We start from the raw sequence: 10602 nt of genomic DNA, 5'->3' as shown, positions 1-10602 counted from the left end.
AACCAAACAGGCCCTAAACAAAACCTGATGTTATATATAGCCAACAATATAGATGAGCGATTTAATTGCCCAACAAGTTCAAACATACATCTGGGGATTCCAAGAGAATATTTAGGCCTGACTGTGGCAGATTACATGGTCACTTCTTTCCAATGACGAGAGGTGTGATGCAAAATACACATTTAATATCACCTTCCCCATTCAAAATCCGGGTCTGGCAGCACCTCCCTTCGCTGCCTTGGAGTGTTCTGCGGGATGTTTGGCAGCCGCGGACCGATGACTTGGTCCCAGCCCATGATGTGTGGCAATACATACTGCAGAGAAGAGATGTTAGGAGCCACATAGAAGTCATTAACGTCACAAAAAAAACACACATGAAATCATACTGACATATCCATATGCGTATGCACTACTAAGCATGATAAAGATATCGAGTATATTGGGTGCATTTTTTGTCTCTGTTGTGCATGTTAATGATACCCACAGAAACATCTGTCTAGATAGTTAAGCACTGCCGTTAACAAAAAATATACTTGGTCATATAACCAAGAAGACTGAATCTTGGCATTTTTACACATCCATCTTCAATTTAGAACACTCAAGAAAGCATCCAATTGTCTGTCTACCCATTAACTTAGATGACCCAAAAAACTTCCAAGTACATGTGGGTGTTCATTTTTACCGAAGCAGCGGGTTGAAAGAGAACTAAAAGGGGAATGAAGCATAGAAGGTTCGGAACTAGCATGATTAAGGCACATAAGAGAAAATTGAACTTTCTGCATGACGGTGTAGAGGAGCACTTGCTTATATAATTTTAATAACAGTGCCATTTGTCAGTAGTAACGATAATGATATAATATGGTGGATAAAGCTTCAGAAGCGAGAAAGAACAGCAGGTGACAATGGAAGGGAAATAAAAAACAAGAGCTCAATGACAAGCATTGAACATATGGCAGCAAAAGTTAAATTGCGTCTGTACATGTTCGGGGAAGGTTCAAGGCGTTCCAATGCACAGAGAGAAAATAGCATGGAGAGCCTAAATAGAGTGAACAGTACACGGATAGAAGTCAAGTTAAGAAAACAGTCTATTACAAGGGCACAACCAGCATGTCCAGTGATCAGTTTGGTATGGCAGGTCAATGAACGATATCAGTGTCTGACAAAGGAGGTAAACTAAGAATGAGATTTATGGAGATCGTAATCACATACAAACAATGCAGTAATGCACTATCAATTTTTCTTTTTTTGTCAAATGTGCAAATATGTGCATATGCAAATACATCATTACGAAATTGGCTGATATACTTTGCACAAGAAACATGCTGTTTATGTATATGCAAAGAAACACATGGCACACAAACGCATGCATCTGAAACAATATAAACTCTGAAGTGATTAACTATCATCCTGAGTTTTATTTGTCGCTAAATTATGAAACCTATTCTCACATTTAGATATATTCTTTTTTGTTGTTTCTCATTTTTCTCAAAGAAATGAGTATGTACAGACTGCTGTTTGCTGATTCAACCTTTAATGATAATGATGCCAATTTTCATGTGCATATGGATCCCTTAATGGTACACTGTTCATCAATTATCGCAAATATAATAACAAAAGGAATGATAAATCAGTTGGAATCCGAACTAAATGTAATCCATAGTCCAGGAGTAATATTGAGAGAAATAAAGTGTTTGACTGGACTAGATCTTCATATTGCATTCTAACGGTAGCCAAAAATGATTTATAACACTTTTCCAGTAAATATTGAGCAAAATGACTATTTTTTAGTTCAGCATGGATGACAAATAAATAATTGGATTGCAAAATCTTACACTTAATGCTGTGCGCATCACTGCAAACTCAGCCTTTGTAACTGGTAATGAAAAGCGCTCATTTGTCTTCTGGACGGTATTCACAACATCTGCATAGTATTTCGTAAAAGGGGAAAAATATCTTTAAATTAAATAAACCCCAGGAAAGAAACAGAAAAAAGATGTCAAATGTCAACAAGAATAAAAAAATAGAGAAACACTTTATGCCATCTCAAATTGATTACTCCAATTTTCAAATGAAGAATAAGGCCCTCTCTTTATTTCTTCTACCAATCAGCTGCTGATTGAAGCACAATTGTATCATCATCCCTCATTGTATGTTACTGTAAGACCACTACGCTATACGAAGTTACTACTGCAACACCATCCTCAAGAGAGTTATAATATCATGATTTCTACCTATCCAATTTCAACACTCAAATGAAGATATTCCATCAGTTGATTTTGTAAGCTAACCATCAAAAAGAGATCCATTGTGCCTTAAAGTTTACAAGGTAGAAGACGTTTTAGTTATCCCAACTTTGTTTAAATAGGTCCACCAATTATCTTAAATAAAGTAAAATCTTGCTAAAAAAAAGATAATTGCAGCATGAGACTTTCTGAACTCTGTAAAAATATACATTGATAAGATCTATCCTTGAGGGCAGAGGACCAGTAATCTTACTTGCCAACCTTCCTAGGAGTACATGGGTCCGAGAATGGCCACACTGAATGGAGATCCTGAACTTGATCCTGCCCAGTCAGATCTCCAGATAGTGTTAAGCTTCCACCTCTGTCATGACATGTTTTCTCCACAAAGACAACATGATAAACACCCACCACACTGACTACTCAGAATTCAGGCTACTCAACCTTTAACCAAAGGCCAATTGCAAAAGGGCTGCAGGCCCGTTACACAAATCCAACTCTAAAGAGACTCCCCCTCCATATTTGGTATCCAGTGCTCAGTGAAATTGGGCATTTACCTATATAACAATGTGCATTGTGATGGACAATATGGCAGGGGGTTTCTCCAACAAAAAGGCAATAGGTGCAGTAGGTCCAAATCCTCCTCTAAATAGACCCCTATCCACATTTCGTCCTTAACATTCAGCAAAATTTGGTGATCATTATATATACGCATGTGTGCGCACGCGCGCGTGTACATGTGTATGTGTGTGTGTTATGTTTGTCTTATCCAATCAGAGAATCCTTAAACATTCAAAATCACAAAAAGATATTTTAATTCTAGCCTCACGGCTGGTTAAGAAAATTGTCTCTACAATCCTTTGATACATACTCTTGACCAACCAACTGGATCAATCACTTAACATGGATGGTAAAATGAAGTAAGGTTAACATACTGTAAGATAATGTTCATTATGGTGGACTGCTTTCAATTAATCAGCGGGAAATTGCGTAATCAGCATTTCTCTTGCAGTTCTTTTTCTTATATTTTTCTGTCAGACAATCTAGGAGATTGTTCTTTCCTAACTCGCATGACAAAAAGTTTACCTACAAAATCAAGTTTTATTTCTTTTCAATAATATAAAACGTTTGAGATTCCAAAATTAATACTCCGCAGAATCTTGGTTGATGAAAAAAGGAGGCAGCAAGGAGAATTTTTATTTCAAAAAAGACATTTTGAGAGATTTAGAAATTTGTAAACCATAAATTTTTAACAAACAGTTTAAGGATTTTACAAAATTTAGAAAATAAAACATGGTCATAGCATAAATTAATCGTTGAGAATTTCATGATAGAGATTTTAAAGCATAAATTTATCATATAGAATTTTCAATTGGATAGCTTAAGGATGCTTTATTCTTTAAAAACAAAATAATTGACGTGATAAAACATAAAAGTTGCTCTGAAAAATACAGGTAAAACAACCAGCTTTTTTCCAATTCATTTAAGCAAGGCAACACATTTCTTGCTGTTTCAAAATCCCTGATTCCCAATTTATTCCACATAAAAATGAGATAAGCAAACTTAAAAAGAACTGAAACAAACAATTGGAACAAACAGGGCTGTTGAAACAATGAATGTGTTCTTTAAAAAGACAATAATAATGCAATTGACATATTAGAAGAAACAGAAAATTACTCACTCAAATTAAGGAAATAGCCACTGCTATTGCCAAGTGGGGTAACTGACAGTGATTTCTTCACCTGGCCTTCAAGACTGTATGACCAATGTTCAGTGAAAAATCATGTATGTGAGAGACCATAGGAGTGTAAATCAAATGCCAAACAACTGAATGGAAGCATTTTTATTACTATAAAAACATGGCAAAATGCCGCAAAACCTTGATTTCATTGAAGGATCGTGTAAAAATTCACAAGATTCATCAGGGCCTAGGCTTATCAAGCTTCCAACTTCAGTAGGTGATAAAGCAAAGACCTACAGAAGAAGATTAACCAGAAATGACGTACAATTAAATATAGAATAAAGAGGCAAACCAAGGAAGATGGAATTATCCAAAATGTCAACTTTTTAGCAGTCACAAAATCCAACTTTATGAAAAACCAACTTGTTTCAGCCTTAACACCATAAATAATTTAGAATAAACCCAAAACCTTTAGCAGTATCCAACCAAAATCTATTAACAAGAGTGAAATAGGCCAAAGCATGAAGAAGAGAGCTGATTCAATAGGGGATCCCTGATCAAAAGAAAGAATGATCATTACCTGCTTCTTTTGCCAATCGTATTTCCGTTGCCCAACAGCAGGCCAAAATGTCAGCATTACACCACCCTTTCGGTCAACTCTAGAACTCCCTGACTGTTAAAATAGCAGTTGATAATTTCAAGCAAAAGATATCAAAACAAGAATGCAGAAAAGAATAGAACAAATAAAACATACATCCATTATACAGAAACTTGGTAACTTTGGTGACACAGAAAGGGCAGCTTTCCCTTTAAAAATTGTGTATTGTGCAAATCTTCTGCCTGAGAAATTTCCTGCTGGAGAATAAGAGATCAAACAGATGAAATCAACAATGTATAAGATTTGGGGGGCAGCAAGCGAAAGTATGTCTAATTGGATAGAACCATACCATTTGCCACAAGATCTGGTCCAGAGGTTGAAATACCATGTTGAGAACTAAAAGCACTCAACCAAAAGGTATCCTTTATTTTAGTAGCCTTCCTCAATAAAAAGTTCCTGGCCTGTTCATTTCTGTTTATCCATATAAAAGTTCGATAAAATCATTCAATAAAAACACCATTTCACAGAGAGAGTTTCACACATAGACATAAAGCGGAAACTTGAAGTTATATTAAACAGATTACAATTCTACCTGTTACCTAGAAAAATACATGGTTTTAGTATATCATAAGATTACAGCATTTTTTCCCAAAGCTTAGCCACCTATCTAGTACGCTTTTATATTTGAGATGTTGAGTGCTATAATAAACATGATGCATAGAAGAATCACAACAAATTTTGGAAAATACAGCCAATTATTGGAGTATAACCAGCTGTTCAGGTTTTAAACACATTTGATGTACCCAGGAGCAGAAAAATGTTACTTTGATTTGTACACATCCAACCACTGCTCTGAAATATGCGGCGTATGCTGTGAATGACATGCAATTGATACCTTATCTCACCAAATCCAAGTGAAAAATTGGAGTTATTTTTCTTTAATTTCTACATTGTCCAACTTGATACAAATAAATGTACAGAATTCATGGTCCATGATTGACGGTCATGGTACAAACCAAGTAGCTGTGAGCAATGCTTTATTCCTCTCGTATTGGCTAAAAGAATATTCACCATATAAAATCCACACTGAATTTGAAGCCAGGACCTATACCAATGGGCATCACTTCAAAAGAGCTTCCCGACAAATATCAAATTACCAAAAAGTTGGGTTGAAAAGGTTTAAGCAGAGGCACATAAGGGTATACTATATGCTGTAGAAAAATTCATGGTAGCCCAGTAGCATCCTCATATCACCCAAAATATAGAGCCAACTTCTGGTTGTTTTCTGAAACTAAACCTATTTGTGGTGATTGTGCTGTGTCCTATCAATCTAATGGTGTATATTTAACTTACAATTTCTTTCTCTACCTTTCATGCAGCAACATTAAGTTTTAAGAAATTATTAAGATCCATTTACTTGGTGGCTTAGCATTTGATCCAACATCATAGAAGCCAAAATATTAAGCACAAGACAGGGGTAAAGAAGAGACTACAAAATCTAGCTGAGGTTTTGCTTAACTCCAATATATATATATATATATATATATATATATATATATATATATATATATATATATATATATATATATATATATATATATAGGAATTTATGTTGCAAACAACTCAACCTAAATTTGTACAAGGCTATTCGTTAGTAACAAAAGATCGAGAGGCTAACCTAGATGATCCAATACTTAAAGGAATCCCTTTTAACTTGAAAAAAAATCAATATCGTGGTCACAAAAAAAATTGAATAACCATGAAAAGCCAAAACACATGCAGAAACTTGAAAGACACTTGATGACTCCAAAATACATGCCTAGCAACCCTCCACCTGCAACAAAAACAGGGGGAAAAAGTGAACGCTACTCCTAGGCAATATGAAAGCATTTAATTCTAAGCCACCAATATTGGCCAACTAGCCAAACACATATAGAAGATTTCCATTTTAAATTAAAAGTCTCACTAAAAACTGTCCCGTAACATTTTTACAACCCATATGGCTGCAAGTGAGTCAGGGGCCTCACCTGAAATTCCGAAACCTAGGCACAGATTCAGATCAACGGCCAGACCCAACCTGATATTAACAAACCAATCTAACGGGTCCCAAACTAGGTATACAAGACCAAACCTGGAACTAAGCAAATCCGTTTCCAACAAGGTCAGTTACAGTCCCAAAACATGGTCAGGTCCGGCACATCTTAAACCCAAATCCCAATCTTTCTTGCAGCCCCAGCCCTTATCCAATAGTAAGTATACCAGATTACATACTTCCACCACATCTTTCATGATTCCACTATCATCTTGTTAATCTCACAAATATTTACAGAAAACTGGTATTCCCCAGGGACTCATAAACTCCAATCCCCACAGAACTGATCGCCACAGACTAAGGATTACTCCTCTAAAGTCCTTTCATGTGTTTTAGAAACCATTTCGAAGCAATCCCTCGTCGTTTTGCATCAAAGAACGCCATAAATTCTAATATACTCGACATATTTATAAAAAAAAAAAATTAAAATCAAAAGATAGACGCAAGCAATCAAGGTCAAATCGAGCGACTATATAATCCACTGTGTGGAATTGAATGGAAAAATGTATTATGGAGTATGAGAAGAAGAGGACGCGACGGTATTAGGGTTAGGGTTAGGGTTCAGTTACCTGGAAGGCAGGAAGCGGGAGAGCTTCAACATCGCCGCGAAGTATCAAAAGCGAGTCATGGATAGCCTGCGTCTTTTTGTTTTCGGAAGCCGCATTTCTGATCAACTCGCCGAGATCAAGCAGATCTTGACCGTCCATCTTTGGGAAGAAGCGAGAGATGTTTTCTTTAGGTGGGACCCACTCCGTAGCTCTATAACTCTATTACCATGGTTTACGTGACACATTAACCATGACAAGTGGATCTAGAGTTGCCCACAGCTAAATCATGGATATTTACCTCAGAATCTAAACTCGGATCCATTGGAGATTGAAATCTAAATTTTGATCCATTACAAATTAAGTAGTTTAAGCTTATTATAAGTAGCAATATTTGGCAATGTCAGTTATTTCTCGTACCCTCAAAACAATTCAGGTGAATGGTATGATATTTTTAAATTTTAGTAATGAATTAATATAAGAATTTTTATAAGTAAAATCATATATTGTATGCCCGATAAAAGCATTAGGCTTTCTTTCTTTTTTTTCTTTTTACACCGGACGACTCATACAAATCTAATATGAATACATCTAAAAAAAAGTTAAAATATAAATAGTCATGGAGCACTCTAGGCAGCTCCTCCTCACTAGTCTAAAGAATTTACGGAGTGATTTGCCACAAAGAAAGCCACCCATTCCACTGCTCCATTAGCTTCTCTATAAACATGCTAAGGTAATGTCACCAATAGCTATGTCCCAGATGTTCCGAAGTAGGGGGTGGCATTCCCCAGCGTAACCAAAACACCTCCGGATCCAACCGATCACAGTAGTTGAGTCACCTTCGAGCAGGATGGCATTGGCTCGTAGCACACGTCGAGCATAACATAAATCAGCACAAGCTGTCCTTAGCTCCACCCTAAGAATTGAAATGTCGAAGATTGTGCCCCCTCCGACTGCTGTCACTCTAGAGTCTGAGCTTCTGACCACCCCTCCTGCCACCATCCGAAACACATCTATCAAAGTTAACCTTAAGGAAGTTCAAGGGTGGGGACTCCCAAGTGATGCACACTGTCCAAGATGCTGCATGAGTAGAGGTAGAGTCCCAGTTGCCCCAAGCTATCAACAGCCTGCTTGATAGACCTGTATAGGTGATCTCCACAGCCTGCACTTGGGCTCTCTCCATAACAAGCCTTAGAGTAAAACTGCTCTTCCTGAAATCCAAGTATTCCTAGCCAGCCAAATATGAAAAGCAATATAAGTCGCTCTGATGGCTACATACCAAGCCCGAGGTGTGCAGAATCACCTCCTGAGTGCCTGGGTAAAGGAGTCAGACTAACGCAGAACATCCGGTAAGATATCAGCAAGCCTCCACACCCATATAGCTTAATCACACTAGAATAGAACGTGATCCACAGACTGCTCCACCTCGCACCTAAGGTAGATCGGCAGAATGCTCAACCCACGCCTGCTCTGACGGCCCTTGTCAATAGACGACCCCAAGTCACCTTCTGAAGGAATAAAGCAACCCTCGGGTAAAGATCAAACAATCAAATCCAAGCGAGTCCTGACTTTACTCACTTTGGAAAAGGTTGTGAGTATCCCTTACTCTGACTCTCGAGCTATAGGAGGTACTCTCGACCCTTACATTCAGGCCATCACACCTTGGAACCGCCAACGAATGTACTCTCTTTGCAAGGTGCTCTCCAAATAGATGACCAATCCGGCTGGAATCCCATCCTGCCCCATCAGGACGGAGGAGATCACTGACCCGCAAGCCACCCACGGCCTCAACATTGACCATGGTCGGACAGAGCCTCGGCAAGAGAATATCCACCCAACGGTCTTTCACCATATCTACACTATGCCAATCTCCACATAAAAGAGCATCTCCGTCCACTCTGAAATGCCCCATCGGTGGACACAGGGTCGTATCAAGCTGTGATCACCTAACTCCATAGGCACTGTGACTCAAAAACTAGCCTTGCAGCATGTCTGGCGTCCAGTGCCTCTCTCCTCCTAAGCAGAGACTAGACAGCCAACCCCCTCTTGAACCGGCTACCATATGACACCCTAGGCTAGCAGGTGCACCCCATGTCCGCCGCCATACGAGTACGACAAGAAGCTTGGAGGCTTCTCAACAGCCCCGACCTTGGGACAACCGTGTTGGACATAAGATGGACTAGCATAAAGCTAAAAACCGATCTCTCAAGGGTCAACCTGCCCATCATAAAGAACGAAGCAGCTCTTCAACCCTCTAATCTCTACTGGATGCGCTACACCACACCAAGGCACTCTGTGATCTGCAGTCTCCTTCCGTCAATGGGGATAGTATCAGGCTTCAATTAGATTGAGATCCAACACTCCGAGTAGATGGAATTCATAAGGCAGTTCCATACTCGTGTCATATGTTCAAGTAGAGCAAGGTGGTACCTTACAACATATGAACCCGGACCAAAAATATTTCATATGTCTATTTTCCAATTCATCCTTGACTTATGGGTCTTCCAAGCAAGGTCTTCGTTGTGTGCATGTTTAAGTGAATCCTACTGCTATGGAAGTTGGATAATAAAAAAAGGTAAGGTTTGAAGTTATTGAACAAATGTATCGATCCATTTAGAGCTTTTGGATGACTGGGCTAAAAATCCTATAACATTTATAGATTGGGCTAGTACAACAAACAAAACCATAAAATTACAGACTGAGTTAGATCTATATTCATAAATACTAAAAATAGCTTTGGGGTGAGCCGGTCCGAATTCTATAGGAAGAAGAAAAAAAGACCTCAACCCAGTCTGTGATCCTATAATTTTACTAGTCCAACCCATGGATCCCATAGGATTTTCAGCCCAACGATCCAAATAGATTCCGTGTTCAAAATCAATTCTGCATCTTGTTGGCATCACAATAATATTTTTTGGAGGATGAGAAAAATGAAACATTGACTGATCCATATAAAGAGTTTGCTAGCAACAATTTATTGCACAAAAACCCAAGCTAATTATAGGAGCTTTGGCTAATCACCACCTATCACATTTACTTTTGGCAGAAATATCTACCAAGGCTTGACTGCTGCTGCTGCTGCTTCTTTGTCCCCTGGAGTGAGCCATTTAGGCTAAAGTTATTTCAGTGCATTGCAGAGTAAAAGTATCCCGATTTCTCTCATCAGTAAATAGAGAGACTTTCCTTCTGTTCTTGTATTCTTTATAAGTCGTTTGCTGCATCTGCTAGCTAATTTGCAACATCATTTGCTTCTCTGTAGGGCCAAAATTGAGGACAGGGTGGGGATCATAGTTTAACTCACCAGTGTTCAGTCTTACCAAAATTCAATTTGTGCATTAAACCAAGCTCCTCTACTTTTAGGATATGCCTACTAGGATTTGTTGATCACAGAATCAATGTGATTTTTTTTCATTAAAAAAAAAAAGAATGGGGCCACAGGAATCATT

At 38.2% G+C, this 10602-nt stretch overlaps 1 protein-coding gene across 4 annotated transcripts; it reads right to left on the bottom strand.

Moving 5' to 3' along the window:
* On the bottom strand, nucleotides 1-7301 carry LOC103711070 (single-stranded DNA-binding protein WHY2, mitochondrial). Of its 4 annotated transcripts, none has more exons than XM_017843780.2 (9): nucleotides 7181-7236; nucleotides 6339-6353; nucleotides 4869-4990; nucleotides 4676-4776; nucleotides 4502-4594; nucleotides 4120-4214; nucleotides 3922-3995; nucleotides 1833-1921; nucleotides 1-314 (listed from the first exon to the last, which is right to left on the bottom strand). In XM_017843780.2, exons 1-9 carry the CDS (start codon nucleotides 7210-7212, stop codon nucleotides 189-191), a joined length of 747 nt encoding a protein of 248 aa, XP_017699269.1. In that variant the 5' UTR covers nucleotides 7213-7236; the 3' UTR covers nucleotides 1-188. The 4 variants fall into 4 exon arrangements, with proteins under 4 accessions (XP_017699269.1, XP_017699270.1, XP_008795279.1 ...); XM_017843781.2 differs by having other exon boundaries at nucleotides 4676-4773; XM_008797057.3 differs by lacking the exon at nucleotides 6339-6353 and having other exon boundaries at nucleotides 7181-7301.
* Nucleotides 7302-10602: the final 3301 nt, after the last annotated feature.

Source organism: Phoenix dactylifera, chromosome 10, assembly GCF_009389715.1.
Source record: "Phoenix dactylifera cultivar Barhee BC4 chromosome 10, palm_55x_up_171113_PBpolish2nd_filt_p, whole genome shotgun sequence".
Classification (NCBI taxonomy): Eukaryota; Viridiplantae; Streptophyta; class Magnoliopsida; order Arecales; family Arecaceae; genus Phoenix; species Phoenix dactylifera.
The sequence above is the reverse complement of the archived record's forward strand: the minus strand, read 5'-3'. Positions and strand labels throughout refer to the sequence as shown.

Bases quoted from the DNA above. Each gene is read 5' to 3' on its own strand.
- LOC103711070 (XM_017843780.2), bottom strand. From the start codon at position 7,212: ATGTTGAAGCTCTCCCGCTTCCTGCCTTCCAG. The intron at 3,996-4,119 runs GTTTTGCGGCAT...TTGGTCATACAG, and splicing joins GATCCTTCAATGAAATCAAG to TCTTGAAGGCCAGGTGAAGA. The intron at 1,922-3,921 runs GTGAGTAATTTT...AATACTATGCAG, and splicing joins TGGCTATTTCCTTAATTTGA to ATGTTGTGAATACCGTCCAG.